General features: G+C 42.2%; 5 protein-coding genes across 5 annotated transcripts; 2 read left to right on the top strand and 3 right to left on the bottom strand.

Annotated features, from left to right (window-relative positions):
• Positions 1–27: 27 nt before the first annotated feature.
• Positions 28–2,244, bottom strand: LOC145704811 (cyclin-dependent kinase 4-like). The gene is made up of 7 exons (XM_081782281.1): positions 2,078–2,244; positions 1,733–1,910; positions 1,525–1,666; positions 1,427–1,484; positions 1,196–1,329; positions 977–1,147; positions 28–934 (listed from the first exon to the last, which is right to left on the bottom strand). The coding sequence occupies exons 1-7, from the start codon at positions 2,163–2,165 to the stop codon at positions 515–517; spliced, it is 1,191 nt and encodes a 396-aa protein (XP_081638407.1). The 5' UTR covers positions 2,166–2,244; the 3' UTR covers positions 28–514.
• A 288-nt stretch (positions 2,245–2,532) lies between these two features.
• Positions 2,533–5,269, top strand: LOC145704801 (mannosyl-oligosaccharide glucosidase-like). Its single transcript, XM_081782271.1, has 4 exons — positions 2,533–3,029; positions 3,203–3,835; positions 3,881–4,257; positions 4,302–5,269. Exons 1-4 carry the CDS (start codon positions 2,609–2,611, stop codon positions 5,178–5,180), a joined length of 2,310 nt encoding a protein of 769 aa, XP_081638397.1. The 5' UTR covers positions 2,533–2,608; the 3' UTR covers positions 5,181–5,269.
• A 48-nt stretch (positions 5,270–5,317) lies between these two features.
• On the top strand, positions 5,318–7,152 carry LOC145702438 (uncharacterized). Its single transcript, XM_081779661.1, has 3 exons — positions 5,318–5,599; positions 5,643–5,963; positions 6,007–7,152. Exons 1-3 carry the CDS (start codon positions 5,318–5,320, stop codon positions 6,733–6,735), a joined length of 1,332 nt encoding a protein of 443 aa, XP_081635787.1. The 3' UTR covers positions 6,736–7,152.
• Positions 7,153–7,203: 51 nt separating this feature from the next.
• LOC145702439 (uncharacterized) lies at positions 7,204–8,243 on the bottom strand. Its single transcript, XM_081779662.1, has 4 exons — positions 8,072–8,243; positions 7,664–8,033; positions 7,332–7,623; positions 7,204–7,289 (listed from the first exon to the last, which is right to left on the bottom strand). The coding sequence occupies exons 1-3, from the start codon at positions 8,241–8,243 to the stop codon at positions 7,518–7,520; spliced, it is 648 nt and encodes a 215-aa protein (XP_081635788.1). The 3' UTR covers positions 7,204–7,289; positions 7,332–7,517.
• Positions 8,244–8,450: 207 nt separating this feature from the next.
• On the bottom strand, positions 8,451–10,366 carry LOC145703143 (bone morphogenetic protein 4-like). The gene is made up of 8 exons (XM_081780459.1): positions 10,170–10,366; positions 9,709–9,825; positions 9,505–9,602; positions 9,241–9,461; positions 9,072–9,197; positions 8,933–9,027; positions 8,735–8,892; positions 8,451–8,690 (listed from the first exon to the last, which is right to left on the bottom strand). The coding sequence occupies exons 1-8, from the start codon at positions 10,312–10,314 to the stop codon at positions 8,502–8,504; spliced, it is 1,149 nt and encodes a 382-aa protein (XP_081636585.1). The 5' UTR covers positions 10,315–10,366; the 3' UTR covers positions 8,451–8,501.
• Between the last annotated feature and the right edge of the window lie 6,281 nt (positions 10,367–16,647).

Below are 16,647 nucleotides of genomic sequence, written 5' to 3'. Positions count from 1 at the left end.
TGAAAGAACTTCAAGTTGATAGGCACTAGAATGTTTATTTGGTACGAAAAGGAAAACAACCTGAATTGATAAGAAATGATAAGAATTTGAAAGTTTTGAATTGCAAAAAGAAGAAATTTATTTTTCTTTTTGAAAAAAAAATGGAGAAAAAATGATTGAGGAGATTGAGATTGAATTGTTTGCGTTTCGCAAAAGTCGAGGAAGAGAAAGTTGAGAAAGCACGAGATAGATAATTCAGTAATTCAGTACAGTACATTCAGCAAAGGCAAATGTTGTTTCAGGATAAGGTCAGGAGAAATTGAGAAGGATTGAACTTTGGCATCGCTTTTTTGATTGACAGGAAAGAGTAGGTACTTTTTCAATAAGAAATATTTGAGGTTTTGGCACAAAGAGACAAAATTTTGAATGTTTGAAAATAAAAAGTTTGAAAAAATCTAGAAATTGAAAGAGTTACAGTAAAATGTCACTTAAATAAAATGCCATATCGGCTTTTTACTTTTTCAGCGAACGAAATTCATGTATTTGCTCTACTTCTTTTGATGGAAGTTTCATCTTGAGTGGCAAGAGGCGATTCTCTTGACCTAGTGTTGCCGATTATAGAAGAGTTGATTCTAGCGGAGGAAGAAGTGCTTTGATCGCCGCTTTCGTTTGTGCTGGAAGTTAGTGCGTTTTCGGAATTGGCGGAATTTGAATTGGAAGGATTGGAAGCAGCACTTGGGCAATTCTGAGCCGTTTGTTCTGCAGTTGAGGTACTGCTATTGCTAGAAGCGCGATTCTCTTGAGGCTGGAGGATAGAAGTTGCTCCTTGGGGCTGGAACCAGGGGCCTTTGAGCGCGGCAGAAGCGGTCGGTCGTTTCTCGAAGGAAAATTCTAGCAGCCGTTTGATCAATTCCTGCGCGTATGGTGGTGCCCGGGGAACGATATCTGCCATGCTCTAGGGAGAAAGATAGGGGAGGTGGAGAATTGAAGGGTTTACCATTCTAGGAGCATTTTCAAAACTATCTCTTGAAACATTCGTATTCGCTGGCCAGTCGCTTTCTGGCGGGACACCGAGAACTTTGAATATTTCTCTTAGCTGGGCGATTTCTCGGTCTCCCTGGAACAGCGGCTCGCCGTTGAAGATTTCTGCTATGATACAGCCAGCTCCCTGAAAATGAAAAATGATAAGTCGGTATTCAACGAAAGAGTTATTCACCCATAAATCGACGGCTGAATGGTAAGAAACATGAAGGAGAATTTCAGGAGCTCGGTACCAAAGAGTGACCACAACTTGGGTTAATGTTGTTTCGGGCGTGTACAGACGAGCCAGTCCAAAATCAGCTATTCTTACTAAACATCATTGTTACGAAAAAAATCGGTCAATAGAGCAGGCTTGAAAGTAGTCAAAAATAAAATGGGCGTTGTCCCCATAAAGAAAGAGACTTACCATGTTGCTGGCCAGTGATTAACACGTTTTGAGGCTTGAGGTCACGATGTACGATACACTAAAATTATCACTAGAATCTTCAAGGACGCAGGGACTACCTGAGAATGCAAAAAGTCAAGGCCAGAAAGCAACTGCCTCGAAATGTGGCGGCTGTCTTCGATGGACACTCCCCCACCCGCCCTGGCGTTGGAAATGAATGTTTCCAGGTCCATTTCGACATGTTCAAAAACTAATAAAAGCCTTTCATTAGGGTTCTTCAAAGTTCAAACACACTCATTTTTCGCGAACTCGTTTGGGGACCCGTGCCTGATTTCATGATCATTTCTTCTGGAGCAACAGACGTCCAGTAAACTGACTACATTTGGGTGTTCGAAGCCGACGAGTCTTCTTAAAATTGCGATTTCACGGATTGTATTCAACGGCATTCCTTCATCGGAAGCTTGGACTCGGAGGCGTTTTAGAGCTACCACGCGGTTGTCGTGTTCTGAAAGGGAAAACCGTAAGTTCATTTTCGATTGAAAATTATATAAACTATTTTGTAAGTTAATTATTGATTGTAAAATGAAGGGCATCAGACCTTTCGTCGTAGTTAATTCTTATCCGCTTAATTTTTAATATCTAAAAAAATTATAGCAAAAAGTGTGTTCTTACGTCTATCTCTAGCTCTGAAAACGACTCCGTAAGCACCACCACCAATTTCTTCCATATCCACCCATCGATCACTCGCCGGCCTTGCCATTTCTCTCTCCTTTCCCAAAACTCTTTCTTTGCAATTTTCCTTTCTCTTTCTTTCCTTCGCTGATTCACTATTTTTTTCTTTAATTTTCCTTGACTGAAGTCTGCGCGCGCCTACGCCAGAGGTCACTACGCCAGAGCAGCCAAGAGTGACATTTTTGAGAAATTGACAAATTCAAAAAAACTGGTCGTTTATTATAAAAATTTAGAATGGCACAAGTTCGAAATCGTAAAAACTCCAAAGGTCCACCTAGTGATGCTTTGGAGGAAGATCTTTCAAAAGAAAAGAGACAGGAAAAGGGAAAAAATTTTAAATAATTTAGAGAAATTTTTCCGTTTGAATAAGTACCCCTCTTTCATATTGTAATTGTTATCCCTTGAAAGAACAAATCTCTCCTGCCAAAAATCCTAATTTCCTTGTGTATAATTTTCTTTGGATTATATTTTATGCCCCGCGATGAAAGTTCCAGCTCAAGTTCAACTCAAACACAAAAAGACGAAAACTCATATCTGAAGCCCTTAGATGTCCCTTCCGCAGTCCAAAGTCTTTCAAAAGAAGACATGAGTCGTTTCTGGGGAACCTATAGAAGCGGTCACTACTTAGGCCTGAGAACGCGTTCAAAAAACTCCCTTCTCGCCGGATTAATGTGGCTGAACAACAAATTTCCACGAAATGAAATTCAAGGAGACATAGTCCGACACAAGTGCAACCAGGACAATCAGCTCAAGTACGGGTGGAAGGAGCACGATGGTGTCAATTTTGGAGTGCAGTCGATTCAAGAAAAGAATTACAAGATCTGGACGAAGTTTTTGAAACAACAAGTAGGTGGAAACGGCGGCGACTGGACTGTAAAAGTCGATACTGAAGGTAATTTATGATCTAAGCTCGGCAACCTGCGTAGAAACCTGACTCAGGTTCCGGAAAGAACTCGAGTAAAAGCAGTTTCAGGGACCTGCGTCAGGTCTCTACACAAGTCGTGAAGTCCAGCTTATGATAATTCGAAATAACCTAAGTACCACTAACTCTAACCCTAATCCTAGGATCTGGTACGACGACATTCGCCTTCTACTTCGTCACCGATTCCGATGGCTACCTCAAAGTCCCACTAGGCAACGATCCCGCAGACGAGCTCGACAAGTTCACCGGCGAAACATCCTCGCTCAGCAAGTTTGAAGTTCGATTTCTCCACGATGCTCAAGAGAACACCGCGTTCTGGACTTATAGCGACTTCATTAACAAAATCACCGATTTGGAAAACGACGTTATGCGCCGCCTCTCGGGCGAGTACATCGAATTAGACGAAAATCAAAAGGTGCCGCATTTCTGGTTCGACGAGCCAAAGTACGACAAAAACTACCGAAAGCCAAATCACAAGAATCACCAAGTCGTTGTTCACTCGATCACGTGCGAGCATCCCTGTTCGTTTGAAGTCAACTTCAACTCTGTCAGCGGTAATCATGAACGAAAACGACCTCTTGTTGGGGACTTCTTCGAAGAAGAGCTTTCAAGACATAGAAAGAACTTCAAGCGAGTTTTTGGCTCAAGAATCAAGCTACAAGAGCAATTCTCTGGAGAAGAACATCTCGAATTTGCGATGGCAGCTGTTTCCAACATGATTGGAGGCTTTGGGTATTACTATGGCCACTCGTTAGTTCAAAAACAAGGAGAAAAAGGTAAGATCTAATATTTGACCTAAATTTGTAACGAGGTTTTTCTAGTGACGCCAAACTGGGACGCCCCTCTGTATACCGCTGTGCCGAGCAGATCATTTTTCCCGCGAGGATTTCTCTGGGACGAAGGATTCCATCAACTGCTCGTCTCTCGCTTCAATCCGAAAATCTCCATCGACTCTCTTTGTCACTGGCTCGATCTTCTCAACATGGACGGTTGGATTCCACGAGAACAGATTCTCGACGAAGAGGCGAGACAACGCGTTCCTGATCCGTTTATTATTCAGGGAACCGACCGGGCGAATCCGCCAACGCTATTGCTGGCGCTGGACTATTTGGTTTCGTCGGAGAGCTTGGAGAAAGACCAGTTAGAAGCGCTGTATCCGAGGATCAAAGCATGGTTTAGTTGGTTCAATACCACACAGGTGAGGAAAGCATATTTTCTCCTATTTGACCCTCATTTCTTTAGGCTGGTCCAATTCCTGGAACGTACACATGGCAAGGCCGACACATTGGCCCAGAGAATCTCGAGCTGAATCCGAAAACCCTAACCTCTGGCCTTGATGATTTTCCACGAGCATCCCATCCGACCAAAGACGAGTACCATCTCGACCTCCGTTGCTGGATGGCTCTCGCGGCTCAAGTCCTTGGCAAAATGGCGATAAAACTCGGCCAGTCGAACTACGAATACTTACAGCTAGAGACAGAACTGAAGGACAATACGAAACTGAATAAGCTTCATTGGGACGCCGAAGCGAAGCAGTTTTCTGATTACGGCCTTCATTCTCACAATGTCAAACTCGTCAGAAAGCAGGTCAAAGACGATCACGGAAATCCACGAGTCATCAAAGTCAGAAAAGTTGTCGAGCAACCACGTCTTCGTCTCGTTCCTCATACGGGCTACATTCAACTTTTCCCGTTCTTGATGAAAATCCTCGATTCAGACAGTCCGCAGCTCGGAGCTACGCTAGAAATGATTGGTGATCCGCAAAAGTTGTGGACTGACTTTGGCCTTCGAAGTTTAGCCAAATCTGACCCAATGTTCGAGGAAAGAAATACAGAGCATGATCCGCCGTACTGGAGAGGCAACATCTGGATTAACATCAATTTCCTTGCAGTCCACGCGCTCGACTTTTACAGCGACGAACCTGGTCCCTATCAGACTCAAGCGGCCGACCTTGCCACTCGTCTCAGACAAAATCTAATTGGAAACGTTTTCCGAAACTACAAAGAGACCGGATTTATTTGGGAAAACTACTCGGAAAAAGACGGAAAGGGTCAAGGATGTCATCCGTTTACTGGCTGGTCCGCTCTGACGGTTCTACTTATGGAAGAAACAAAACTGTAGCAGTGTTAGTGTTCAATTATATTCTCGTTTTTACTGTAGGAAACTTTCAATCATTGGTGCAATAATTAATAAAATGCTTCTGACATTCATTCTTTGGAATTCGTTTTTATTAAATTTGATCGATTTAAATCGATAGAATGTTTCGAAAAACCTCTTGTCCGAAAGGTCGACGAAAATTGCTAAATGGAAAGATTGCTTCTGGATCAGTCAGTTCCATTGCTCGACAAGCTGTTGTCAACGGTGTTAGTGCTGAAGTCCCTCCCCATATCAAACAAAGAAGAGAGCAACAACTTGCTCGATTTCGCGAGCGAGAGAAAAAAAAGGCCGAAATTGAAGCCAAAAAAGCGGCCGAAAAAGTGTTGTACGACAAATATGTGAAAAGGCCAAAGTTCTTCTATGGTGACAATAATTATAAAGAGGTAAAAACTATTTATTGAATAAAAACATTTTCTAAAATTCTAGGGTGTAATAATCACTTTTGATCAAAACAGCCCCAAAGAAGAACTGAATGCATACGCGGGGAAAGATCGAATACAAAATATAATTATGAAGGACAGTTACAAAATTGAAGGCGATTATTTCATGACTCCTTCGACCATGGACTATCCTGTGCTACGAATTACATTGGACGCTCTACCTGACCTCGATAGAAAACAAAAAGAAATTCTCGACAACAAGCTTTCTTCTTTGCGTGCCCCTAAAGTTTCTACGAAAGAAGTACAAAAACAAATTTCCGAAACGCGCCCTACAAATAATTTAAATCATCAAAAACAAACTGCTTCGGTAAAAATAATTCATTGAATGAAAAAAATTAATAAAAATTCAGGGCACCACTAAAAATTTGACTCCGTCATCGACCCAACTACCTCCAAATATTCGACCCTCGCAACCTCCCGCACCGGCCCCCCGAAACCGCCCGAACCCGCACGAAATGTTTGGCCCGGTTCCCGCCCGCACCCGCGCACAATTTTGGAATTGGCCCCCGCGCCCGCCCGTGCCGATGGGATACCATGTTGCGGGTTTTCCAAGACTGCCTCCACCTAACTGCGCTTGGTGGCCTCCACACCCTGAGTTTATTGTCATTGATCGAAATACTCCTGAAGAAGTAAAGAGTCAATACGCACCGAAGAATCGAATGAACGGTATTATTGGAAGTGACTGGTGCAAAATCGAGGGCGAATATTTAATCGCTCGTAAAAGTGTTCGGTACCCAGTGACTGTGAAAATCAGAATGGATGCGCTTGATCTCGACCTTATCCACCTCAGAAAACTAGTCCACATACTCTCTTCTTCGGGCGTCCCGGATTCGTTGGCAAAATTGCTAGAAGAAAAAGAATCGAATGAAGCCAAACGAAAAGCTGAAGCGCGAGCAAGAAAGAAAGCTGCAAGGAAAGAGGTCCTTGAAGTCGATCTCAACGCAAGAATCGACCCTCAGGATCTTGATACGTCCCCTTACAAAGAAAACGTCGATCCTTCGCGAAAAAGATTGATGCCTGAACAGCCAGTCGAAAATAACCCTTCAAAGAAAGCAAAAATCTCTGTCAATCCTTTCTGAACCTGTTTGTTGATTACAATCCAAGCGTGTTCTGTGAACTGTTACTCGCTTAATTAACACTCCTCTGCCTTTTATCTCCTGTTTCAGAAGTTCTGTCTGTCACAAAAGTTCATTTTTTCTTCACGCACTGCCATTTCTTTCGACAACTTTACATGTTTTCAATTACCTCTGAAACTGATATCAAAAATAGACCTTTGTCATCATTATATAAGAACGTTTATTGGAAGTTTTTACAGCTTTTCATATTCATCAGTAATCTCAGTATAATTCATGGACATTTGGAACCATTGATATTGCAGGCGATAACCCCAGAAGTCATTGTCATTCGACCAGTAGCGCAAAATATTTCCATACGAATCGTCTAGGTCTATTTCGCAATAGCAATAAGGGCAATTGTGCAGATCTCGGATGCATTTTTTCTTGAGTAAAATAATTATCCATTTCCTCGAAATAATTTTCAAAACTCACTCTTTTAGCACTATAGCATCGTACGGTCCCCTGAACTGGGCATTCAACTTTTGCCATGTCGTATTCTTCGAAAGTAATTGCCTTTGCTAGAAAAAGATATTAACAAAATCCTCATTTTGAACGCTTACAAAGTCGATTCCATCGTCTGAAAACCGCCCAACGCCACCTAACAAAGGATTTGATCCACTCGCAAATGACTGTGAATTTAGAAGTAGGATCGATGAACTTTTCAATGCAAGTTCTCCACTGTAACTCTTGGGCTTCAATGAGCTCCAAGCAAGTTCCATCGGCGGGGCATGTCGGTGCCATAGTTGTTACGGGTTTCGCCGGGGCTTGAGTTGTTGTATCGGCTCCTCCCCCGCTCTATTTGTTGGTGGCAAAGGAGTTGTCGGATTTCGTACGCCATTGTCTCCTCCAGACCTTTATCGACAATTAAAACTGACATTTCAAAACTACTTACAGTAGACTTGGAGTATTGCTTGACCGAGTCGGTTTTACAACAATCTTCGTCGAAGTCACAATCTTCTCGTATTTGCACCGGTTTGTCTCGATGTAAACGTTTTGAAACTCCTTACAATTCAGCACTCCAAAATGAGTCCCTCCGCAGCGGACACTCTGTCCAGCAAAATTGTACAGATTGCATTTTGTGGAGAAATCAGTGCACATCTTTTCACAAGCTTCAAAAACATGCGTTCCGTTGCATTCTGGGAGCATGACTGCGCAGAACAGATTCCGGGTATGTTCATAGCAGTTTCGGGAATCAACAAATTGAGCTGCAGCAGTAAGGCTTCGATATTGAGGAGCAGGACAGGCCAGTTTTCCCCAATTTACTACAGAATATTGAGAAAAGAAGCTGATAAAAGCATACCTAATGGATTCCGCGACGGATTTCTAACGATCGATTTGTACTGTCTCTGGTTGATTTCATCCTGGCAATAAGTCTCTAGCCCAGTAGTTGGCCCTACGAATGGCTCACAATCGTTTAACTGCCCTTCTGCCAGTACAACCAGGATCCCTAATCTAACAAATATGCTCGACATACTAGTTATCTCTCTCGCTACAACAATTCACTTGAGAGCCGGATGCTCCACCGCCAATTTTGGAATAATTGCTCCAATTTAATGATGACTCAACAATTCAGAGCACCAAACAACTTAATCATGCTCCCTGTGTGCTAATTAAAAGTGACTGACAATCAGAGAGGGATGTTTTTACTTTTTCTTTACAGTGAAAGTCGTCGATAATTTACAATTGTTGAATGTACAGTTGAAAATAGAATAGAAGCAGTGTAGTGAGCCTCATCTACACGAGCACGAAAGTACGGACATATTTGGATAGACTTTGAGAACGACGTGTTGCGAGCTCTCTTCGTTGTATAAAATGCTCAGAGGAGCGAGTTTGTCTGGAACGCAGCAGGGCAGGGGCACTTCTGGCTCGTATCTGTTCATGATTGATTGGAGAAATGCGTGGTTTGATTTCTTCGAGCTCTGAAATTTATAACTAGTGAAGAGTAAGAAAATTCGTCACTTACCAGCATCTCATGATAGCCGCATTGGCCAGCACAATAGAATGCATCGAAGCTTTTTGGCTCAATAATCCAGCTATTCCAGCCGATTTCATTGAAGTCGATATGAAGACTCTTTCTCTGGCACTTTCTCTTCTTCATTTTTTCTGACAATTTTCTTGAATCTAAATATCAAATGATTTTTTATAATCTTGAGTTTCTCACGTTTCTTTGAGCAGGACTTTCTACGAGTATTCTTTCGCTTTTTACATTTTCGTTCTCTTCGTTGTTTTCGGCGCGTCTTTTGCTCTTCTTCCGTGCTGAATTTGGCAGTTTGATTTAATTTCTTGAACATTTTTCTTACCTCAAAGGAAAAGATGTTGTCTCTCTTCTTTTTCTTAGAAGACTGTCAAGTGGCTCTGCCATCTTTTCCGGCACATTTTGGTCGATGTCGTTGCAGTAGAGGACCAATATCGGCATGAAGTCTTGACTGAAGAAAAATTTGAAGAAGACGCAAAAAGAAAAGATCTTACTTTTCAGGTAAACTATCAATATCAAGCTGAAGATATGTGTTCTCATCAACTGCTTCGTGAATAAGGCGTTTGAAAAGTGCACTCGTCCAAACATCAGATCGAGGAATGACAGTTGATGACTTTGTTTTTGTGAAATTTTCTGGTAAAAATCTCGTCGGTTTTTGAGAAATGCTGAGTTGGAGGACAGATACTGTAGCTGTGTGTCGTATGTTCATGTGTTTCTATGTGCGTTTGATGAAATGAAAGAGTGTTTTTAAGACTCACCTGAGGGCCGGGTCCTAATACCGCCCGGAACTCGGATGTCACGACTTTCTCGTTCTCCGGCAAAGCCGAAACGTCAAAGATCCACCTGCCTTCAGCATCTACAAAGACAATTGTCAACAGATCTCAGGTTGCGTGAGAGTGCTGCATTCTCTAGGAACACATAGAGAGCAATTTGCAGGTGTTTGGGGATTTGTGTTACAATACCTTCTATTGGGTAAACGGCGCGGACGGTGTTCCCATCGGCGAGGAGCTTTTGTTGCGAATCCTCGTCCAGCGATTTGAGCTTTTCGTAAAGATGAAGGAGAAATGCCGGAGCAGTGCCTGAATGCGTTTATTACAGCTACAGTAAATATTCCCCTTCACCACTGCCGCACCTGCGAAAACTACCCTTTCCTTTGATCCGCGCGCAATCTCCTTCGCTCAATTACAGTACATACAACCACGGTATGGAAAGCGATACAATTACGAAGTCACAGAAAGGACTCAGAGTTCTCAATAATATAAGGCTACATCTGTTGTAGGGCTGTATTTGCGGTAAATATTAACCCAAGTGTGACCTCCGTCGGCGGCCAGCTCGTGCCAATAAAATCCTGCGCAGGCCGTTTGAACACGTGCTCGTCAAAAACCGGTAAAATTCCTGCCTCTTGAATAACCCCTCTTCTTACCTTTGGCCAGGTCTGAAATTTTCGCATTTTCAGAACGTCTGAAAGGCCTTGCGCCGTTGAAAAACTTTCCAAAATCTTCATCGATGGCGGCTGAGTTGGTTTTGTCGAAAATTGAGAGCACGAGAGCCAATAAAACTGCTCTCATCTTGGTGAATGCGTTGTTAAATCTCTTAGTTATGAAAGTGTGTCGGTCGAAATCGTCGAAGTGGTCGGAGTGATCAGCGGCGAAACCGAAGGCCAGAGCGACCGCGGCGCATTTTCTGAGTGTAGTACGCGCTAGAGCGCTAGGGTGGCCCCGCAAGAAAGCCAGAGAGATTCCATTATTACGATTCTGTCGCAGCATTTTTTACCACACAAGGTAGAATTGAGTGAGAAATGACGGTCAAATCCGTTATTTTAAAAACGGGCAGCTAAAGTCTCATCTTTTTGCCTGATCCAGCGGATGATCCACACCTGGCAAAGTACCAGCCGGCGGGTTAAAATTTTGACTTGAGCTAGTCTCGCGTCCGGGGTAGCCACCTGTGTGAGCCACCATGGAGCAGCTGGTGGTGACAGAGTCGCACCACCAGCACCGCCGCCAGCTGCTCCTTCGCCTCCACCACCAACTGCTTGGGCGCACCTGCTGGGATGAGCCACACAGGTGGAGGACCATCACCAGGTGGACGGAGAAACTTTACTGTATAATAAGCATCGTACAAAAACAGGTTCATTTCAAGAAGATTACGATTTAGGGAGAGATTTTTGAGAAATTCTTTTTTCAGTTTAAGGGTGTCAAAATTAAATTGATTAGACTATTGCTTATTTCAACGCTTGAAAATCTGGTAAAAAAGTACTGTACCAGAAATAGCTGGACGATCAATTTCCGAAAACCGACCAGTGAGATGGATGAGGCCCCGTTTTGACATGAAAAATAGCAGCATGCTTCTGACCAGCAGGTGCATTTCTGTTGATATCTGGTGGAGGTGGTGCTGGCACCTGGCGTGGCAGTGAGGCACCTGGCTCGTGGGCCCCAGCAGGGGAGCGGCTACTGATAACGCCGTGGCTCCTGCCCAAAACAATCATACACATATTGAGTACTTTATCAGTGTCCAGCTGGGCGCACGGGGAGCACCTGCATTATATCCAGCCGTAGAAGGACACCACCACCACGAAGAGGCAACACCTGCTCCACTACTACTCGGCAGGACATCGATTATCGAGTAGCACGGCGTACGCACGACGCCCCACGTTCTGATGATAAGCAAAAACCTTTGTAATCAGCCGAGGATAGCTACTGATTGCTGCTTTAAAACAGGTGGCCGATGCAACTGATGCACCTGTAGCCCAGCGAAGAAAAAAATTGCTGCAATCTCTCGCTCTGATGCGGCTGACGGAAGTTTAGAAGAGGCTTTCGGTGGATTAGATAACGTTCTCGCTCCACCTGTACAGGCCTCCTGCTGAGCTAAGGCCACCTGTGAGAGACTAAGAAACTCGAATTAAAACTGGACAGGATTTATTCAAAATAAGGAAGATAGCCTTCGAACATTAATTTTCCTTCTTTTCTTTGATTGAAATCGGACTTTTTGACTTAGGACAGATACACCCTTAAATAAACCAAGTTTGTTTCGTGTTATTCGATAATATTGAATTCGATTGAGAAAAAAAATGACTTCGATATTGAAAGAAGGAGAAACAGCACAGGTGGTTGATAACCACCGAGAGCAGAGCCAGGTGTAGTGAGCAGGTGCCAATACTGGTGGTGGTGGTGCCACAGCAGGCGCAAAAAGCAGCAGGCGGGCCGACGACTCGCCGTAAAGTAAACAGCGAAATTTTCATCTCCCCTTTATCCCACCGCGGATTAAATTTTACACAAGTCGGGGCGCATTACTCAGCCACCTGCTTTCGTTTCTTTCTTTTGGTGCCCCTCTCTCTCTCCACAGGTGCACCACCAATCCATGAGCACCAGCACCTGCCTGGCGCCGCCCACCCCTTTTTTTCTCAGCTGGGAAGATCAAAATTCCGACGAAAAATTTCATTCCAATTTCAAAAAGCGCTTTCAAAAGTTCCCACAAATATATCAAATTTTGAATATTTCGATCGAAAATTTTGATTTTTCGATTAAAAAAATTGAAGTTTTTTGGCTATTTTTTAAGTTATCAGGAAGACTACCGCGTTAGAAAAAGTTGAAAGTATGCAGGTGGATTTAGTGTTCGCAAAGGCGACAAAGGGCCTCTACCCGTGCTCTCTTCGGGCTTCGATTCTTTTTCTGGCTGCGTCTGACACCTTTGGGCGCAGGTTCCCGATGGCTGACACCCGCGCCAGGATGAATGTAGGTATCTAGTTCGATAAAAAAAGAAATGACTAGTCGGATTTGATCGGCGCCACCGCCAGGCGGAGAGTATATATCCCTCTCCCCGACGATTTGAGGAAGGTAGATCCGGTGACAGCTTCTAATGAACCCGCCAAAGTGCCACCAGATTGGGTGGGATCAAGAAGCAGAACATACCAAGCTGTCATATGCATGAGCAATTGAGCATCAGGAAATAAGGAAAGGCGGCAGGGAGATAATAATTATCCAACCTGGCAGTGGGGAGATAAATAACGTGCCAGGCGGGATTTTCCTTTTTTTTAACACTCAAGCTACTATTTCAATAAAGCAGGAAAGGGGTGATTTTAGACTGGTGACTAATTAAATAACACTTGAAAATTCGGCGTCAGATCTGAGCAGCTAACTTTTTCCCAAAATACGAATGCAAACGAGCTCCAGGGTGTCCACCATGTGTAAATGTTTTCTTGTCAGCAAACCGGGGAGAAAAAAATCTGCAATCGGTATTCATAACACAGCTACCGGAGTGAATCCATTCACGTGCATCTCAGACTAGAATTAGTATGACTAACTAGGGACTCTCTATTCGACGTGGTACATATGTTTAAGACTAATCAATTTATATACGGCTTGAATTTTATTGTTAATTATGCTTTCTTTCCAGATGAACAATAATTTGTTGTTGTCATCAAAGAATGGCATCATTTTATTTTCTCAAAAGAAAAAAAAATATATGGGCCCAAATTCAACCGTCAAATACTTATGGGAGGTGTCCGCGTTAAGGAATTAAGGGGATCACCTATTTAAGGACCCCCCGTCAGCTTTTTCCTTGGAAAAATGGAAATTTTTAAAAACACCAAATTTTTCCCCAGTCCCCAGGTTTAATTCGCTTCAAAAACTTGATAGGAGGAATTTTTGACCAAGAAAAATCTATATTTTTGCCAAAATTAGGGCAAAATCGTCAATTTTGGCGAAAAGCCCAATTTTCAAATGCGATTTTGGGGGTGAAGGAGTCGAGATAGACCCCAAAAAATGAGGCCTCAAAATCGTTTTTTGACCCGTAGAATCCATTTCCGGGGTCAAAATTTCAAAATTCCGAAGTTTGATTTTTCGAAAAAGCTAACGGGGGTCCTTAACGGATTTTCTAAAGTGTTGTTACGTAACAACGCTGCGACTAGAAATTCCGTTTAAAATTACAGTCAGAGCTTGCAAATGCGCGGTTTTATTTTTCGGGAATTTCGCCAAAAACCGCGTAATTGTAAGCCGTCAATTTTCTTTGAAAATGGGACAATTTTATTGACCTTTTTCGCCTCTTTTCTTTCTACTATGAAAAACAAGCATTTTTGGAAAATGCAAAATTTTCGGGATTTTTGCCGAAAACCGCGCAATTTCAGTTCGCGCAATTGCAAGACCTGACTGTAACCTTCATGACGAATATCGAGTCCGTTAAAATTGGGGCCTTCAAAAGAAATTTGCCCACACGAGATAAGAACCTTCATTTTTATCTACGATTTGATCATCATTAGGGATTAGGCTTGTCTATTCAAAAAGTTTACGATATACCGCGATTCACATTCTTGAGTGACCATTTCGTTTGAAACATCGTTTGAACATTTCCCTGTGCTAAAACATAGGACAGTCAGAAATGTGAATCACGGTATGACTATCCCGGAAGTGAAATTAAAACTTGCTTATTTTAATCAACATCGAAAACACAAAAATGATAAGAGCAAATTCAGATGTAAAACTTATAACGTAAGTCGTTAAAATTGCTTTTGAGTGGTCGTAATTATGCATTTTTAAAACAACAAGAGAGAAGTTTTGATGTCTTATTTCAGAAAGAGAAGTACGAATGATGATAAAATAAATGCGTAAGTTCTTTTTGGATTTTTTTAACAGAAAAATAATATTTGAAGATATTTATCCGATCCGGGCTTGTACTCAGAAAATGAAATATGCGATGCTGTGAATGGTTTATTTTAGTTTTTATATAGAGAAAAAAATTCTTCGTTCAGTTTTCATTGAAGAATCTTATGGACAGATTTGCTCATCTTATGAAAGCGAAACTTGGCAAAACGTTGCTGCAGAGATGGTTGAAGAATACTCAGACCGGGGCTTGTTTTGCCCTGACATGGTAAGTGTTTATTATTGGCAAACACAATGTTTTTTAAGAACTTAAGTTTTAGGCCCTAAAATTAAGGGTCTCAACTACTGAAATTAAAAAAGTCGAGTTCTAAGATATATTTTTAGGAAGTTTGTGGCCAAAAAGCCAGTAGAAGTTCCTGTAACTGTTTAAATTTATTACTTATTTTACTGCTCTTTTTATTAAGAAATTAAAATTCGTGAAATTTCAAAGTTGATTTATTTAGCACAGAAAAAGAAAGGAAAAGGGCGTGAATAAAATAAATGAACAAGCAAAAATAAACAGAGAAAGGGAAAAGTTAAAACGTCGATTTAACAGCGTCGACCTGGCATTTTAACAATTTTATATAAAGAATCGTTTCTTCTATCAGCTGCAGCTCGTTGATCGGCTGGAACGGGTCCTGAGCAACCAAGGCTTTGAGAATTTGCAGGAAGGCTTCTTGCTGTTTGTAGGTTTTGATTAATTCTTGGTTGTAGGTTTCGGTTTTGACAGCCATTTTTTGTTGTTGCTGTTTTGCTTCTGTTTTCAAACGAGAGGGGTTTGGTGGTTGCTGTTTTGATTTGGTTCTCTCGTTCTCGTTGAAAATGTAGATTTTTGTTGGTTCTCGATTTTTCGGAAAAAATTAGTTGTTTTATTGATTTCTGGTCGGTGTGTGGAGACGGCGACGGGACGGTGGTGACTAGCGGTGGAGGCGAGCGCGCTGCGAGTTATAGCGCGCGGTGCACCTGCAGTCATAGGCGCCGGACTGTCTGCCACATCGGGCGGCCGCTAGCTAACCTCTATCCATCTTTTCATTGCGCCATTTCCACTGTTTTTTGAGCGGCATACTCATCTGTATAATCGGTCACAGTCTACTAGAGCCTCGATGGGTCAGTTCTAGCTCTAGTATAGAAATTTCTTTATAAATTTTCTGTCAAAAGAGCTTTTTTACTGATAAAGACGATTTTGCAAAAAAAAAATTAATATAAAAATCTTTTTTCAAATTAGAAATTTTTGAGTCGCGTCTCGAATCGACGAAAAATGCGATTATTTCTTTTTTCTGAAATCTGATTGGCCTATAGGCCGAATGCGGAAATTTTATTGGACTCGAAATTGACCAAAATTTTGGTGAAAATTGTCACGAAAATTCAAATTTTTGGTCGTACAAAAATACCAATTTGGCCTTGAATTCGGGCAGAGAATCAATTATTTTCCGCTTGTTCGAGAAATAACCAAGCTTACACATGGACCATAAAATAATCAAACAACCTTCTGACAGCTTCGATGACACAAGAGGACATGAGGAAAATAATGATTTTGTCGAAGCGTCGCCCACATACAGATGACTCGCCAAGTGGTGGTAACTTATCGGTGAACAAGGCTGCAGCGGCCGCTGACACCTTTGCTCTTTAATCGAAAGATACGAAAATTAAACTTGCTCAAGTGGTGATAACTTTTATGAAATCAGCTGCCGAAATCCACTCAGGGCCTATCTCAGGTAAATTAATACTTTTCATTAGTCAACTCGAAATGCAGTAATTCTAGCACAACGAAGTTTACGCTAGACCAATTCTCAAGGTTAGGGTTAGGGTTCGGGCCATTTAAAATGACCCAGTCTGAAATAAACTTTCGTGCCAAGCATCAGGCAAGAAATAAGGGCATCAAAATAGACACCCTCTTGAGGCTGGGCTCGGCAACTTGTGTAGAAAACCTGAGTCAGGGTCTAGAAGTTCTGATGAATGGATTTGAAAGGAAATTTTGCGAAGCCGCTTTGCGGCTTCGTTTTCAAAGCCGCTCAGCGGCTTTTGTCTAGAGATCTTTCAGACCCTGACTCAGGTTTTCTTCACGGGTTGCCGAACCCAGTCTTGAGGAGAATTGATTTTTTGGTATTAAGAATTCGAAATAATTATTTTTATAAGAAGGAAAATTGTATTTGGCTTATTTTTTGGAATGCTGCCTGACTAGAAAATAGCTAAGACGGCACTTGAGGAGCAGCTGACCGTCCTAAAGATCCGGTAACCGACGGCTGCCTGCCGAAATTTCAAGTCGAC

Source organism: Oikopleura dioica, chromosome PAR (assembly GCF_907165135.1).
Source record: "Oikopleura dioica chromosome PAR, OKI2018_I68_1.0, whole genome shotgun sequence".
Classification (NCBI taxonomy): Eukaryota; Metazoa; Chordata; class Appendicularia; order Copelata; family Oikopleuridae; genus Oikopleura; species Oikopleura dioica.
This window is presented reverse-complemented; position numbering and strand designations above follow the sequence as displayed.